General features: G+C 42.9%; 1 protein-coding gene across 1 annotated transcript; it reads left to right on the top strand.

The window, feature by feature from the left end:
• Nucleotides 1-922: 922 nt before the first annotated feature.
• LOC115252042 (tumor necrosis factor receptor superfamily member 16-like) lies at nucleotides 923-17,990 on the top strand (the record flags this gene model as incomplete). The annotated part of the gene is made up of 5 exons (XM_029846274.1): nucleotides 923-1,082; nucleotides 5,690-6,046; nucleotides 14,695-14,947; nucleotides 15,764-15,927; nucleotides 16,663-17,990. Coding segments are annotated over 5 exons (1,266 nt in total), but the record flags the coding sequence as incomplete, so codon positions are not given.
• Nucleotides 17,991-18,794: the final 804 nt, after the last annotated feature.

Below are 18,794 nucleotides of genomic sequence, written 5' to 3'. Positions count from 1 at the left end.
TTAGGGCTGGGTTAGGACTGGGGTTAGGGCTGGGGCTGGGGCTAGGGCTGGGGTTAGGGCTGGGGTTAGGGCTGGGGTTAGGGCTGGGGTTAGGACTGGGGTTAGGGCTGAGGTTAGGACTGGGGTTAGGGCTGGGGTTAGGACTGGGGTTAGGGCTGGGGTTAGGGCTGGGGCTAGGGCTGGGGTAGGGCTGGGTTAGGGCTGGGGGTTAGGACTGGGGTTAGGACTGGGTTAGGCTGGGTTAGGACTGGGGTTAGGCTGGGGTTAGGGCTGGGTTAGGCTGGGGTTAGGCTGGGGTTAGGACTGGGGTTAGGGCTGGGGTTAGGGCTGGGGTTAGGACTGGGGTTAGGACTGGGGTTAGGACTGGGGTTAGGGCTGGGGTTAGGATATACCAGCTGACTCTAAGGTGCCTGAGGGGACACTTGATGTTTTTAGAGCATTCCACACACACTTGCACACTGAAGCCTGATAATTTATTATGAACGTGCCCCCCCCCCCCCACACACACACACACACATACCTCTCAATGTACTCACACGTGGACACATGCTCACTCACACACTTTTTCAGTGCATTCCAAACTTTGACTGCTCATTCTGAGCAAATATGCATCAACCCTTAAAGTTTGAAATCAGCACAAACACACAGTGATATGTTGCTCCACATGCTGCAGGAGGACGCGCCAACGAACACCACACCTCCAACATTTATGAATTATAGAGTCAAAACAAGGAAGCTCTAGATTTATTTCAGCTGCTGGGTATTTAAGTGATATAAAAGCGATTCGTGCTCATCTACCTTCATAGAATGAGCCACAGTTTATCCATTTATATTTATTTTTTTTGCGTGTTCTTGAATTACATTCGTGGAGAGCTTTTTTTGGGGGGGGTTGGGGCTTTGTTCATCCTACTTTGACTGAACTCTCATTCATGATTGGCAGGTTGGTGCTCTGGCCAACAAGGAGAACTGTTTGTCAGGCCAGTATACAACCAGCGGCGAGTGTTGTCAGCAATGCCAGCCCGGCGAGGGTGTCGTCACACCATGCGGAGACACACAGACTGAGTGCGCCCCCTGTCTGGACAGTGAGTAAAAACAGCATGATTGTTCTAATTAAAGCAATATAATGCGCATATCTATGGGCATAATCATACGCCTGCAAATATTCCAAAGTCAAAACACTTCCAGATCTACAGGATGAATTCTTACTGGAGAATTTGATTATGAAAAATATTAAATATCATTTCATTTATAATTATTACAAATATTCTAAACAACGGACCAGGGTGCATATCCAAAGACTCACAAGGACTTACAAGTGTTGGATACAGTATATGAAAAACTCCAGGGTAATAGCAAAATTTTGACAATGTTCCACTAAATAAATACATAAATCCTGTTCCTGACCTAAAAAGCTGGATAGAGATGCTTTGTCTAGTTTTTGTTCCTGAATGACAATGTTTTTGTGAAGTTCCAGTTAGTTTTTACTAAAGCAAGCAAGTTATTAATGACTCTGTACATAATATTTGTTTAACCATGAGACAAACTGTAGCAAAAATAAGCCGTAACTGATATTTCCTTCCAATTTGAGCTCAGTCATTTAACCCTTCAGCAAGGCTTTTTAACACAGAACTGAACCAACAGCCGTGTAGCTCACATGGATGAGCTTTCTTGGTGGTCCTAAAACTGACCAATGACATTTATTAGCCTTTCACATCTGTGTAATGTTACATCGGATCCGTCAAGAGCACAACAACGTGGTTGCCTGGGTTACAGCTTCAGACAATCCACTCACCAGCAAATTTGCTGTTTTTTCTTTTGTGTACTTTCTCTTCTCTATTTCACTGACCAGTCTTATTGACCCCAGTGCTTTTTCTCTTGCTGAGTGGCTCGCCTTCCGGGGATTAAAAGGCAGCAATTGCAGGTATTGGTATCAAGCCATTACCGGCCTTATTTCAACGTATTGGTACTTGTAATGGCTGTCAATGGCAGCCAGTGATACTCAAAGCAAAAAAACAAGCTTAAGTCGAGAAGTACGCTTTGCTACGGCAAATCATCAGCTCACATCCTGTTCAGACAAACACATCGCACTGCTGAGACAAACATGGCTGCTCCCATCATGGAAATGGCCGGTTTGGTAATTACAGAATGCAAACACTGCAAACTCAGGGGTGGTATGAAGAGGAGTTTATACTTAGGCTTTCTGCTGATGTGATCAGCTGGTTTGCTAGCGGCGATGTTGCTAGCTAGTGAATCAAGTTTCAAAAAACCTTTTGTGTCTGTCACAAAGTGACACATCATAACATAAAGGCAATAAGGCAGTTATTTTAAGATCTGTCTATGTGATGGAAAAAAAGTTTTAGAATCCTGAATAGACCAATTCAAACACATACTGGTGATGTGGAATTTGGAGTAAACTTGCTACAGATAAGACTTTTAATGACATTAATATGATTTCATTACAGAGTTATGCAGTTATTTTGGTTTGTCCTATTTGAACGTTGAACTTATATCAGGCCAGTGCTGGATGAGGTCATTGATGTTTATCCTTTTTATTTCCACTAGTTTGGGTTAGAAAATGTCAAACATTGGTAAATTAAAAGGCTGAAGAATATTTTTTGAAACTCAACAGTACTTGAGCCTTATGCTGTAAATAACCAGGTTATTTAAATAGACATATCTGTCGCATAAACAGTTATTGGTTTATTTAAACTCACTAATTGATGTATAGATACTGATATACTGTATATACACACAGAGAAAAACACACACAGAGAGACACAGACACACACACACATACATACACTCTCGCTCTGAAAAGAAGTGGTTAATATACCTCCAGTTGGGACAGATCTGAATTTATTATCCTCCAAATCATCACAAGTATTGGAATTTTTACCCAAACACTGAATGTAGACCTCACTGTGATCCAGGCGTCAGTGCACTGCTCACGGTCGTGGTGCTTCCCATGTAGGGGACAATTCTAAATGTTGTCAGGAAGTGAATGAGACACTAAATCTTTGATTTTATAACTGATGTTATAAAGAGCTCTGGATGGGGTTTTTTTTGGTCATCTGGGAGATCTATGTTGTTAAAGCAAACTTAATGGAGGCAAGTTTTGTTTGCTATTTTGTAAGTGTCTCATGTGAGGCCAAAAAGGTTAGCATAAGCTGGGGCAAACGCCAGGGCTGATGGTCAGCTCTCTTCCCAGGCTTTCTGTGTATAAGTTCTATCCCAGACTGGCCCAGATGATGAAGTAGTTGTAAACTCTCTGGGTCAAAGAAGGACGGCAAATCATCAGCCAAGGAGCCCCACAGTGAGAAACTGATTCAGTTCAAAGGTCATGAGAGAAGCAACAGGGAATGTGGACACAGAAAATGATTTATTTGTATGTATGTGGTCCTTCTCTGGATTTGGAGAACGCTTTAATCAGCGGCTCCCATTTCAAGAGTCATTATCTCGATCAAACATTCCCAATGGTTGAGTGGCTGTTCAGGAGCTGCTGCGTCCTGTTGCACAACTTCTGTGAAGTTTTTCTGTGAGGTAGTTTGCTGCCTGGCTGCGCTGGCTCTGCTCAGTCAGGAACAAACACTCACACTTGAAAACACATTTGAAGCCAGCAGACTTCACAGACAGAGAAATGCCAAGCAGACCAGTATCAGATAATCAGATAACATTATTTTAAGAGAACAGCAAACATATTGATTGGCTCATAATGCAAAAGCCAGATGGAATCTATACGCGTGAGATGAAACATTTAAAGGGTTGTTTGAGATGGCAGACATCAGTGGGTTGTGTATTCTCCTACCTCGTCATTACACCCCACGGATAGTGATGATCACAGCAGAGCACTGAGGACGTTTAGGGCAATAAAATTTAAAGGTAAATTAGGACATTAAAGGACAGGATCAAAAATAACTCTTTTGTCATGCACAAAGTGTTCGCACATTGAGTAACTATTCAGCAAAACAAGTAAAGTGCACCTGTTAAATAGAAAAAAAACCCACATTTTCTTAGGGTGATAACCTCTTTTCTCTAGGTGCGTAGCTGTGGTACCTGTACATGTATATATAACTACATGAACCAGGAGGCGCTGGTAGCTCAGGCCAACTGTGTTATAAAAGGAGCAAACTGATGGTTAAAGAAAAAAACAACTTATATCCGGCCATCTGTTCTTTCAGCAGGAGAATTCTGAGGTTTGTAGTTGCACCACTCCAGTCTAATCTGTATGCAGCCATCTGTCAGAGACGGACAGTTCATTCTGGATTGGTTATACAAGACCTTGGCTGGTGTTCAGCCAGCTGAAATACACGGAGGAGTTTGGTTGAATGAGCAGATGAATGGAGATCAGGCAGAGCAACTACAGCTGTGCAACTGGCAAGAGACAAGGGGGACTTTTAACATCTAATGGGTTCACACACACACACACGCACACGCACGCACGCACACACACACACACACACACACACACACGCACACACTCAATAAAATCAAAAGTCCTTTTATGGGTGTTGAGAACAAGGCAAAGGAATGAAAGTTGAAAGATCACTAGTGAAAGTAGTGTTATGATATTGCGCAGCAAGGAAAGGATCTCCTTTAAGCCCCCTTCCTCCCCTTCACCCCCCTCCCCCACACACACACACACACGCACGCACACACACACACACACACAAACCACCACCAACAACAACACCACAACCCAATCTAGGCTGCAGGCGAGTGTTATTAATGTATTGACTTGCATTATTGATGTGTGGCATTATGATAATGGCTCTAAGAGCACAAGGGGGGTGGGGTGGGGGGGGGGGGGGTGGGTTCCTGTCTGCACATGGGTTCTGTCTCCTTGCTGAGAGGGAGGGTGAGCATGAAGGAGGTGACATGTCTGGACGTCAACAGCCCCACAGATGATGAAGGTTCACTTCTTAAACACATCATTAAACAAAAATGTTTGAAACCAGAGGCGCTCGCTCTCAAATGACACAGACGCTGTTTTCTGGCCGTCTGTCCTTTTGTCTCGGCCTCTGTCTGTCCCCATCTTGCTTTTAATCAGTGCATCATCATCAGAGTGGCCGCCACGGCGGTGGGCCCGGGACCTGAACATGATATGATGGAGGGTGTGCACCCTCTTCATCTGTGCCACCCACAGTGGCAGGAACTTCATCTTCGTAGTTTGCAGCTAATAAAAGTATTTGCTGTTAATGTTAGTTAAGGTTTGTCTACTTTTAGAAGACACTTGTCTCTGCAACACCTAAGAAGTCCTTTTATTGTTATTAGTGCTAAAAATACATCAAATGTCATAAAAGAAGTCAGGATTTATTCACATTCTGAGGATTTCACCATGTTTCAAATGGCACATCATTTAAGGTTTGTTGATTCGTGTATATGCTCTCTCTCACACACACACACACGCACACACACACACACACACACACAATCAAACAATCTGCTCTTACAAACATGTCTGCTGCATAATTTAGTGTTTCCCAGTTATCTATCCAGTCGAAATTCACTTCCATAAAACATACAATCTTGATTGCATCCTCTGCAGATCTGCCTGTTCTAGAATCTCTTTCGGGTAAATAAAACATCTGTGTCAATTTAATTCATTCTAGGAAAGTCTCATTTTCGATTAAAGAAGCCTTCATTCAAGCAGATTATATTTTTTTTAAAAACTCTTTTTTTGTCTTCTCAGGTGAAACGTTCTCACAAAACTTTAGCCACACAGATGAGTGTCAGCCCTGCACAATATGCACGGGTCTCCTCGTCATGAAAACGCCGTGCACCGACTCCAACGACGCCATATGCACTTGCAAGTATGGCTACTACATGAACACTCTGTCACAGCGGTGTGAGCCCTGCACCATGTGCCTCGAAGGCCACGGCGTGCTGTTAAGCTGTGAGTTGGACCACGACACGTTGTGTGAGGAGTGTGAGGAGGGCACGTACTCGGACCAGGAAAGCTTGCGGGACCCCTGTATCCCCTGCACCAGCTGCGATGACAGCAGCGTCATACATTCCTGCACCCCGGTGACGGATGCAATTTGTGAGGGTAAGACAAGTCCTTCCTACTGACGTCATGAAGACAGCCATGACACATATTACCATCATTTCAGCTTCTGCTGTTTGTGAACACTTGGAGCTAAATGTGTGGAAAAGTAATCCTAAATATGTTTGTATGAACAAATGTCAGCTGCTCGCAAGGTCGAACGTGGGTCACAATATAACGGTCTAAAATGTCATCCTGCGCATCTTTGACCCTTTTAAACACCTTGTCTGTTGCATGAGAGACGTCAGTGCTTTACACCAGTGGCATTCCAACACCACCTTCAACTGTAGTAATAGTGTTTGTATTTGCGGACCCCAGAATTCTTGAATTTTGGATGCCCTAACCCGGCATCCCAGTTCAAGCCTTGTCAGAATGAATTAGGAGCGTTGCCTGTTGCCATGGATGGTCAAGAAAGAATCTACTTGAGTGTCTGTCAAATGCTGGACGGACAGTACGACATTCCTACTGACTGCCGCAAAGTCAGCTAATCGGCTCGGCGTTGCCGACATTGTTGACCTATCAACCTAAATGCCACGTTAAAGCTTGTCTCATTGTCTTCTTGGAGTCATTGCTCCAAGAAGATACAAAGACCACACTCTTTCATGATGAGGGCTTCGAAGAAGGTCATATCTCTGCCCATGAATTTCTTTTATATCACCGCACCCTGTGGGGATCGCGCTCTCGGTCACAAAATTCCTGACAAATGCAGTCACTGCTCATTTCTGTGACCTGACGCCTGACAGATTAAATCAATGCTTTGGTGAAATGACAGTAAAAGGACTCTGTTGATCAGCCACGCCGTATGTTGGGGCAGCAAGTTTGAAGCTTCTTGTTATCACAGTGCTGGAGACAATATGAGTCTCAGTGTAAGGGGACTCTTTGTGTCCCTCCCATGAGTCCAAGTGGCCTCTGAGGGCTCTCTGTGTTGCAGGTCTACTTAAAACAAGAAAAGAGTGTAAAACATAAATCCTAAATATTATTTTAACATTTTATATCTTATCTAAAAGTGAAAAGTGCTTTGATTATAATATATAATGGCATTGCATTCATGAAAATACTTGCTTGAGATTAAACATTTGAGTAGCAAGTAGTACAATTTGGCATTGTGTGGAAAAATTAAAAATTTTGGTTTGAGATTATAAATATTTAAATGATAGTTGTGGGGAGGCCAGAGGCCTGATTTACTGCAGGTTTTTGTGTAAAACGTGTACAAACTCGACATCACCCGCAAAAGAATGTACAAGCTGATCTCGTAGTGGTGTGCACTGAGGATTGTGTCTTTGAAGAGAGCAAAACAACACCCGCTTTAGCACTTTGGCCTTAATGAAGACGGAATATAGGGTGTTTCTGCCCGGGTGAGCTAAATACTTTTACAATTTACTAAACCTGGAGGCATTTGAGGTGGTTGCGATTGCGTCTAAACAGAGTAGGAAGGACAGGTGCACATGGCTTTACGCACACTGACTGCTGATATTTTCACCAGGAGACACAGAGAAACTGTATTTCTCATTTGCATCAGTATTTTTGGAAAAAGAGAACAAATTTGAGACTTACCTAACCAACCCTGCCATCGTGGAGCAGCTTGGAGCTCTCACATGTATTAAATGCTATGACACGCAGAATGGGCAAATAGATAAAAGTCATCCGCGCAGGAAACGCTGATGAAACCAAAGACGGCTCTAATGTGGTCGCTGGCTTCCCAACAGCATCAGAGTGGTTGACCAGGACAGACACGACGCTGTCCTGCTGTTTGTTGTGAGCAGCAGTGGCCCCAATGTCCCACCGGAGCTCATGAGCCATACTGAACACTGGGCGCACCTTCCGTGCAATGGATGAAATGGTGATTGAAGGCTGTGGACTAGTTTGTTTTTGTTTTTTTTGTTCTTCCCGCAACACCAAGAGCAATTTTCTTTCTTCTTTTTACTTCCTTAACTGTCAACTTTGTTTTCACGACAATGTTTACTTTGGCACAGATGTCGGTCCATATCAGATTTTGTTTTATGATGTTTTGATTGTGCTCATTGCTCTTTCAGATGAAGGTGGCGCATGTAGAAACAGCAACAACAGCTCGGGCTAAATACCAAGCACCAGGTGTGCTGCTCACTCTGCTAGGTTGGTTAACGCTCCTCCCCAAAAAATGCAGACCAGTGGAGATACATTTTCAATATTCACTAAGGACTGAGTCAAACACTGATGTTCCTTTGAACATCGCCATCTACCGGCCGGGCTTGTTCACGCAAAGTATTTTCTCTGTGAACACAGCACACATTTGAATATGTAAAGCAAGAGCTTTTTTCATTTCTTTTGACAAGGTTGTCGTATAAACGTGGCCTCAGTTGAATCAAATTTCATGTTGTGAAGTTGCTGTGTTTTCAGGCATCTTGCGTCCCACTTTATTTCCAACATTTGTTTTTCTAAAGCACATAGGTTATCAGTGTTTGTGAATCTTTCGGGACATCAGGTGTCCAGGTCCATTAGCACTGAGGAGTCAGGCAGTTCACGCCTGGAGGCCAGACACAGCTGATAGAGTGAAGGCAGAGATGGAGACCAGGCAGAAGACCACCATAGACCACAGCACAGAAGCCACTATATCACTACCCCATAATCAGCACTACAGGACTTCAAAATATGACACTAGACACAGAAAAGTTATGTTTAATCATGACTCTGGCTGGTGTACCGGACAGATCAGAAGTGAAAGGTGGTGAGTCGTGAGCACGATTAGCTGATGTGGAAAGTGAAGCTCTCATTTCCTCCCACACTTTCGTGGGAATTGGAAGTCCGTTCTTAGTTTTGCCAAGAATTGTCTCTCTCTCTGTGGTGTAAAACATGCTTATATCAACCAGACTATATTATGGTTAGACTCTGAAGGGGAGATGCTTATCTAAGGCTGAAGGTCATGGGAGACTCCTATGTTACATGTTGTCCTTTGTGTTTGAAGATCAGGCTGAGGATTTGTACTGAAGAAAGCAACATAATCCCCCCCTCAAGCTTTCCACAGATCACAACACAAGTAAAGTTGATTAACCATCCTAATGGGAACTCTTCAACTTGGTATCCAGGCTGAAGTTAAAGGTCAAAGAAAAGGTTGTTGGAGATGTTTCATTTCTTGTTTTAAAGGCCTCTTGAATTCCAGGAAGTTAGTTCTTAAGGTTTCCATTAGGACTGAGAGCAGGCACATACATCCTGTGGTGTTATAAAACCACATATGTATCACAATATGTATAAACTAAAAAAGGAATTTCTCTTCTTTATCTATTATTGTCTATTACATTGTTATTGAACATGGAGTACATAGAGTCCCAAAATTGCAAACGTCATTACAAACGTCAGGCTGCTGGTCAGATCAGTTAGTGGTGTCTGTTGAGCCCAGACAGAGTTTATCTAAACAATCCTCATCAACTGGAGGCGCCAGACCGGCTTTCACCGGCTCTTATATAAGAAAACTGAATGAACAGTGCTTGAGTTTATCAGAGAGGTTTCTTCTTCTTTTTATTGGCCTCAGGTTTTGGCAAAACTCCCTCGATGCTAATAGAGAACACAGACTTTAACTCTTTGGGCATCCTGCTCTGAGATTGTCCCTCCACAAGAGTATCGGCCAGAGTTTTTGGCCCTGAGTTCTTCTGCTGTGGCAGCATGGACAGGTAGAAGCAGCTGATCCTCTGACTCAGCGCCAATCAATAAAAGGATTTATTGAACCTTACAGAGGTGATATGTCCTGTGGAAAGATGAAGAATGTGTGGGTGCAGTCAAAAGGAAGTGAAGGGGGGTTGATTATGCCCAGTGGATTTGGTTATTTAATTGATAGATGAGGAGGAGGAGGAGGAGGAGGAGGAGGAGGAGGAGGAGGAGGAGGAGGAGGCTGTTTCCTTCCTGAGTTTGCTTGACCTTAACGATTGACAGGCTGCACTACAGAAATCAAAACGTCTAATCTTCTAACTCGACCCATACCCAGCACTAAGAGCCAGGCCAGTTCAGCTAATTTAAGGCAAGTAATTGGAGAAGGGGATGTGGAGGGATAGATTGGGAAAAAAGGATGGGAATGAATGAGATAGAAACAGAATTTCTGTTCTAAGGCACAAGCCATTTAGTGTTGTTATAGGTCCATCTGGCTTGTCTGGCAGATTTGAGATAGCTGGATTTCATCTAGAAATTGGTTCAAAGCCATCCTTGGCTGGCATTTAGTGTTTGTAATCTCATTCTTCTTTGAATCAGAATCCTGAATGCACAGTTCATGGATTAGAAGATGACATCATTAAAAGAGATGTTTGAGACACCCGTGAACTTCAGCTATCGACGATCAGCTCAGTATAGATGTCCGATATATGCCTGTATTTATCATCACATCTCAACTCAAAAATTAAAATCGAAAAAATTAAAAAACATTTTTCCAAGGATCAAAAAGTCCATGACTTTAAATATAAAATAGAAAGGAGTTATTGACCAGGTTTGTAGCTGGAGGTGTCTTGTTGGAGGTTTAGAAACATCTGTTTATCAATGTTAGCCTGTTAAAAAAATCCTATTTTTGATGTTTTGTGTTGCAGTACCATGGGTGACCACTGGGAAATGAAGATGGCCGCTGTGTCTAGTTCTTCTACCTTTATGGAACCTGTGTGTTTGGCTTTACTTGATAAATTCTTTATGACAGAATTGTTTTTGATTGGCTATTAGATGTCTTAATAAGTAATTAATCGAAATGTTTTAAAAGTTCCATTGCAATAATAAGTATACAATATTTCCAAGGGCAGCTGTGATTAGTGTCCAGCGTATTAACATTGGCCTCCATTGATAAAGCGTGTAGGGGGGCCTAGCTAGTTGCTATCTGATGATCAAGAAAAATATGTGAGACTGAATTGGGGCAGAATGCCAATCACTTTTCTGATTTCCTCCATCCAAAGCGTTTTCACATTAATAGCTGTGAAGAATCTTCGAGTCCAGTCGGACTAAATAACTGACTGTCTGTATATTGCACAGTCACTCTTTGTTGGACTCTGATTTGGTCACCACACATGTCCTGACCTCTCCCTTTAACCCCGTTAGCTTCCTCCCACACACAGTCAAGGCATTGTAAAAATGAAAGGTTTAAAAGACCACAACGTCGTTTTATCCACTGGCAAACAAGAATCGACCCCTTGTGGCCGTGAGTCATCATGCCAAAGCATTTTTCAGGAATTTACCCCTCAACACCCTGCTGAAAGCTTTTGGAGGTGACTCTGCATGAGTGGGCCAAAGGGGACCACAACACATGTGCTTTAGCTCGTGCCATTCATTCACTGAGTCATCAAGTTCGGCTCAGGGAGTGCCTCAGGGCTCTGCCCGGTCAAGACTTACAGTCTGTGTTGAGGGACTCTGCTTGCTTCAAGCAAATTATCTATTGTGTATGTTTTAAATGCCAAACTGGTACATGGTGGTATTGATTTAGACTTTTTATTTTATTTTTTCGGCTAATAATAATAATAATAATAAACACTGGAGGAATTCCATCAGTAGTGACAATAGTGACTAAATAAGGAGCATGTAGAGAGTGAGATGAAGGAAAGAGTGAAGAGAGGGAACAGATGCTGAGATCGATAAAAGCGATGGGGTTTCTCCTCTGCAACCTCGTCTTTCTCTGGTTGACCTCTACGGATGCTGAGCAAGTCGTACCGCAGGACTGCGGGTGTGCGCGCACACACACGCACTCTGTCAATAGCAAAATACATACGGGGGGGGGCAGCATTAGGTAGCAGACAGGAAGAGGCAGGAAAGAGTAAATCAAAATGGTGGCAAGAAAAAACATTGTTACTAATAAATCAAACGTGAAGAGCAGGATTAAACAGCCATGTCTGCAGCCTTTATTTACCACCTGAGCTCGTTGCACCAACATGTTGGGTAACAACAGTTACGACCGTGTTCAAGAGTAATGACATGTAATTAAAAAAGCGGAAGACGCTCCTTTCTACTAAACTGCACGCACCTTTGAAAGCATTCAGGGGTTAAGTGGGGGCAACACCTGTGTGCAAACGAAGCTGGATGGATGCATTAATCTCAGGCTGCCCCACACGTTCAAGTCACACAAATGCTGTATTTACACTAATCATCATGTGCAGTGCTGTAATGTGTAAGATGACTTATGTAATGTCGGCTTGTTACCACCCCGATTTCCAGTTACAAGTTTGCCATTAACTGACAAAGTCTGGAGGGAAATTCCAGTAATTCTGACCAAACCTGTGATTTTGACAAGCTTCATGTCACCTAGTTTTTATTAACTTAAAGACAGGCTGTTGCCACATTTGAACAAGGCTGCTGGTGTTTGTGTAATAAGCTTAGACTACTATTAAGGTGCAGGGGGTGCGCCTCCCTTGTGAAATGTCGATTTAAAATAATGTGTTCATCTAACAGCACTTAAACAAGTACAGTGAGCGGTAATACTGAATCATTGTTGATCGCTTCTGGATGATTTAAGCGCTGCGTTCAGGTACCCACTGAGCTCTCTCTGTGTCGGGGAATCGAGCTGAGCTCAGCAGTAGAAGGTCGCTGGCCTCTGAGGCCAGAGAAGCAAAGGTGTGAAGCTGAGTACTGTAGTGGTTTAGTGAATGCACTTCCTGTTTTAACTGTGAAGGAGAGGGAGCAGAGTGATGCTGAGAGGCTCTGAGTAAAAGAGCAGATGGGTGGATGATGAGTGCGCTGTGTAAAAACAGTCTTCAACAACCTTCTACATTTTATTCCTACCGCTGTGATGCAATAAAACATCTATAATACCCACCTTCTATTGGCAAGAGAAGAGAAACACTCTATTTCTGATTATCTTAATTAGTCTATAGACCTTTAATGGACCCAACTGGAAATTTTACCTGTGTATTTACAGACATGATATAATGTCGGGACAGAATTGTGAAAATTGCATTGCCCAAGTGTGTAAATAGTATAAATGTTTGTCTCAAAAGAAAATGATTCTTATCTCCAGGCCCTTTTATTTCCAACAGGCATTTAAAATGGAAAATTCTGGAAATAAGGTCAGACACAGACCGCTGAAAACAAAAAAGGAAACGAAAGAATGAAACACAAAAGGAGGAAAGGAAAAGGAGCGTAGTAAACGATGGAGCTACAGAGAGGAATAAAGTGGACTGAAGGGTAACGAGTTGGGGAGGGGGGCATCTGGGTTGGACAAAGATTTCTGTCAATGAGTGGTGTCTGGTTTCCTGTGTGTGTCACAAAGACAGACAGGCCACGCTGTTGATGATGGTGTGTGGGTGTTTTGTGTGTGTGTGTGTGTGTGTGTGTGTGTGTGTGTGTGTGTGTGTGTGTGTCCTTATCTGCTGAAGATATACAAGAAGAAATCTGATATGCAGCAGTGCAGCATCGGCCTGTTTGTGCGGTGTTTCAAGGCCCTTTTTCACAGCCCTCAGAGCAGATTATTAATTTTAACCAAGAGCACTGCCATCATTAAGCGTTGCAGTCGTGAAAAGCTTCACATTTAATCGATTAAAAGGAAGTTGTTACAAGTTATTTTTCTATTAGAAATCTGTTACAGTAGGAACAACTGGCTGAACTGAAATCATCCCGACACTCCAGCGTGACCAGTTATCCACAAAAATAGAAATACAAGCAAAAAAAAAAAAGAAACTAATTAAAAACTACCTAAAAACTCTGACATGAACATTTCTATAATACTGAAAAATAAGTTGTTTTACAAAAGCCGTCAGCGCTTGACTGTTGGCAAGCATTAGTCCATGTTCAAAGCAATCATCAGGTTTTTGCAGCTAAAAGCTTTACATCCATCTAAATAGCCCCTTTAAAGATGTTTTTGCCTCATTAGCTCTCCTCAAGTATTTAGATCCCGATGGTTTCCTGCTGCTGATGTAAATAACTGTGAGTAAGTGACGGACGGGGATGGGTTTCTACATCCGCGGTGAGACGCAAACATTTCTGTTTAGCCTTAATGGAGGAAAGCGAGCTACACTGGATGGACAAACTCGCTTTTCTCTTGTTTATGGCTCCCTGGAGATGAGGCCAAACCGATGTGGGATGTATGTGTGTGTGTGTGTGTGTGTGTGTGGTGTGTGTGTGCGTGTGGTGGTGTGTGTGTGTGTGTGTTTGCAGTATGTGAGACATTTATAATATTGACAGAGGAGAGGAGAGACATAAAGTGAGAGTAGCATAAAGACATATGATCTGACTCAGTCTATAAGTCATATTTAAGTCTTGGACAGCGCAGATGTTGATCCACAGGACATTCAAAACCTGAATTCTCGTCTCTTGTGACATTAGTGAGAGCTACCAGAGCGCCAGCATCCCTGTGGATTATTGCTCTGTGCTGAAACTTTATGTTTTTGTGGTTTTGATGACACTATAAACACTGTTGTTAAGATTTTAGGGTTGGTTGCAGACTGTTTATTTACTGGCTGTTTGACCAAGGTTCACTACGATGTCTCTCTGTCAATGTTGCAGTCACAATTTATTTTTTTTTTTTTAAGATCTTTCCCACAGAATCAATCCATAACGTCAACTGACTGAATTTGAAATTGAATGTGAATTAAGCTCTTGTGTTTTTTTCAGCTTAACGATACTTTACAGTCTTAATAACAATTTACCATCTCACAATGCAAGAAACATGTCCTTTTATTGTCCAATATAAAGATATTAATTTTGTGCTATTTTTTCCTCCCCAGTCACTGGTGACGACCCCTCAGTGCCTTACACAACCTTCTCTATGCAACCCTCTGATGACAATTTAATAGACGAAATCTACCCTGAAGTTACCACACCAACTGCCACCACCACCACCACAACCACAACCACCACCATTAACGGGAATTCCAAGACGCCAATTTACAATGAGCTGAATGACAAACTCATTCCCATCTACTGCTCCATCCTGGCAGCGGTTGTGGTTGGCCTTGTGGCCTTCATTATCTTCAAAAGGTGAGGAGAAAAAAAGGGCCAGATCCAATAGTGGTGCTAATTCATTTCCTTTATGCTGTGGTTAAATTGTGTCATGCTATACAAAGAAGTCTTAATATGTTGGCACTGGGAGTGAAAGGGTTGGTCCCAGGAGAGACTTGTGTTCTGAGTTAAAATGTTTTTGGGTGTACGTGGACCATAATTGTCTCCATAGTGATCGGAGTATCATATTAGTAATTACAGTATATGAACACTGTCGACAGGTCGGGTCCAGTAAAGTTGGTGCCAGCGTTCTTTTATATATGTGCAAGAAAACTCTGTCACAACCTGCCTGTTTACCAGGTCGTCCCCCCAGGATCAAATTCATTCATTAGAGGTACAGATGTTAAAACCAGATTAACCCCCCCCCATCAACAAATCCCTCCCAGGTTATGTAGATAACAGTGCTGCACATGAACCATACGGGATCTGAAATTATCTTTTTTTTAAACTGACAAGATGACAAAAAGCATGAAAATGGATTGGCACACTTTCATATTTAATGAGTTCATCTGCTGCTTTTCTGTTTGTGAGCATATTGGGTCACAAACTGGCCTGAAAGCAATACGCATATGGGCAAAAGCTGCTAAATTTTGAATGTGAAACATGTTTCATTGGTTATGATTCAAGTTGCAAAATTAGTTTCTGAAGTTTAGCTCGGTGCTAATGCTAACACCATACTGAGTATTTCTGCTGTCATTTATGTGGGGCATGTATTCACTTAACAGCGCGTCAAAAATTAAATATAATCACCGATGCCAGAGAATTTAACTACCTTTTTTTCCCGTTTTTGTTCAGATGGAATAGCTGTAAGCAGAACAAGCAAGGAGCTAACAACTGCACGACCATCCAGAACCAGACGCCATCCCCGGAGGAAGAGAAGCTGCACAGCGACAGTGGGATTTCTGTCAACAGCCAAAGTCAGCAGGAGCAGCAGGTCCAAACACAGACAGGCAACATCTGTACGTAGCAGGAGCCCCGACCCAACAAAACACATTAGCTGACAGGTCTTTTCCAGAGCTGACGACTCTCCTGCTGGGGCATGTGCGACTGTACAGTGTTATGTTCACAAGCTATGACAACACAATGAGAAGAATTCCAGCACGTGACCGTGTCTCCTGGTGGCTGCATTGACTCCTCTGTGATTACGACCTTTCAAACTCTCTGCGGCGAATCGGTAAACGGGGATTATGATACTGACAGATGCAATCCTGCCCTGAAAAACCAGTTTGAAGGAATTGAGGACTTTTAAAACTGCAGGCCTCGAGGAAGAGGAACGTGTGATCTACGTTTCTACATTTGAAGGGTTGTTAAATGGCTTCATCACGTAGCCACAGGTAGAATCCTTGATTTGAGTTAATAGTATATCGAAGGAGCCGACCATCTGAAACAGCTGTGTCCTCCTCTCTCGTTCCTCTGGAATGCATATATGTGTTAAATATGCTAAATATGTGATACAGTATATCTGTATTTCCTCGGCCTAACCTCCCTTTTGACCCATTTGTCTTCCTCTACATTGATGTTTCCAACACTCTCATGTTTGCTTCAGCATTCAGTTGGGGCTTCACTTTGGGACACAGCCAAAAAAAGAAACAAACCAGGGAAATAAATGTAAAACACCAACAGGAAGGGGAGTCTCACATTGGGAAAGAAGCATTTGACCCTAGTGACCTTTATTTCATTTCTCCTTTCTGCAGTCGTCACCATAGACGAGGATCCTTGTCCGCTGCCTCTTCACACCAGAGAAAAAGTGGAGAAGCTGCTGTTCAGGGGGGGTGAAGCGGACGGCCAGACGGAGGACAGCGACTGGTGCAACTTGGCGGGTCTCCTGGGATACGAGGAGGAGCGGATCGCCGCCTTCCGTCAAGAAGAGCATCCTGTCTGTGCGCTGCTGTCCGACTGGGGTGGCAAGGACAGCGCCAGCATCGATACCCTCTGCACGGCGCTGCGGAAGATCAATCGCGATGATGTCGCCCAAAGCCTGGTTCTGAGCCCGAATCCAAAGCCGACTGCCACCTCTGTTGTGTGATTGCAGTGTAAACGTGAGGAGACCACCAGAGCTGTAGCAGTGATATTCTACTTTGGCCTCCAGAATTCCACATACACAACCCAACACCTGGCTGTACTTTATCCCGCTGTGACACATTCCCTCCTTTTGGCTGAAGCCAGCGGCGATCACACAATGTCTGTCAACTTATTTCAGCTTTGATGAAGGAATAAGACACAAATATGAGAAAAATCAGAAGAAACTAAAGAGAGAACAGTGTAGAAATTTGAATCAGTCTCATTTGAAGCCAACATGGAGAAATGTCCCTCACCAATTATCCACCCTACAGATTCTTTTCTACTCTTAATCGTAACAAGTTCACATTGTGTAGATGTTCATCACCCTGTGTGGTAGCCAAACACCAGTACATACCTGGAGGCCACAGTGGAAATGTTAGATTCTTTAAATATATGTTGATGAGTTGTGCATACCACTGAGTATTTGACAAGCGTGAAGAAGGACACATTGATGTGCATTCTAACCAACCTTTTTTTCTTAGCTAAAATTAGCTAAGGCTTGCTTTTGACTCCCATGCATCTGTAGACTGAAGCACCTCTGGGCTGCAGTGCATGTGGGTCAACGCTTGGATTGGACTCCAGTGATTTGTGCTTTATAGCCAGTCTACCGGACTCTAGGGAAGGTCACTGACCCAGGAAACACAGGGTTCCCACACAGGGTTCTGCCTTATCTGCACAGAAAATGGAAGGATGTGAAGCTCAAGTATGAACTATGTATAATCTCTACAGCCAGATACCACTACCATCTCCGCAGTATGTAACCATGCATGCATTTATTATAGAAATACAGTCAGTACATTTAAATGTTGTACCAAAATAATGTTGGCGATTTCAAATCGATTATGAATCGATTGATTGCTTGATGAATTGATTGGTTGTATAAACATGGATGTTTTTCCAGTGTAGCTATATCAAAAATGTTTTCCTCGGATCCGAAGCATAACACCAACGCCATGACGAAAGTAAAATTACTAAACGTGACCTTTACAGCCCGCACAGGCGCTCCAGTTCCTGCCCCCCCACCACCCTGACTAGGGCATCCTAATGACTGTCAGCGGGCTAACCTGGCTGATCATACGTAGGATCCAGTACCAACAGGATGAAATCAACCTGATCTGGCTTGAATGCTGGGCTGAAACCGGCTGGAGCTTGATTTCCAACCACTGGACTATCTTGTGCATGTGAATGTACTGACTCACAGATCATGTATCCGCGTACAATCATGTCGTAGATTGTTTGGTTATTACCCGTAGTTGCTGACATACTCTTCATTAATGTTAACATCTGTTTAATTTTTCAACAAAAACAGTCCATTATACCACAAACTGGGCTTTAAGGGACCACGTTACAAATATACAGACAGAATATTCAGGATTGAAAACAAAATAAATCAGGAATTACCTATATGGTCGTTTTATTTTTCAGGGTGTTTTAATTGTGTTTCGACATCCACGTTACACTAAACACGTTACAAAAACCTGCAACCCACCTGTGATAGCCGAGGCTGAAAATCTTGGGACTGACAATCCTTTCAAAGCGGAGGGGATCAGGCCAAAGACAAGAAAAAAAGGTGTCTCGTTTCCTCTTTGTGAGCTGCAGTGACGTGTGGACAAAAGGCTCCTCAGCAGAGACTCGGGTCCAAAGGATGCACGCTTAATTCAGACCAAGAAAAAGCAGGAGCGTTACATTGGGGATATCCAAATTTGCATTAATGAGCTCGTTTAAGTTAACTTTTTTTATTAATATTTGTTATTTTGGGACTCTT

The sequence above is a fragment of the Takifugu rubripes genome, chromosome 1 (genome assembly GCF_901000725.2).
Source record: "Takifugu rubripes chromosome 1, fTakRub1.2, whole genome shotgun sequence".
NCBI classification, from domain to species: Eukaryota; Metazoa; Chordata; class Actinopteri; order Tetraodontiformes; family Tetraodontidae; genus Takifugu; species Takifugu rubripes.
This window is presented reverse-complemented; position numbering and strand designations above follow the sequence as displayed.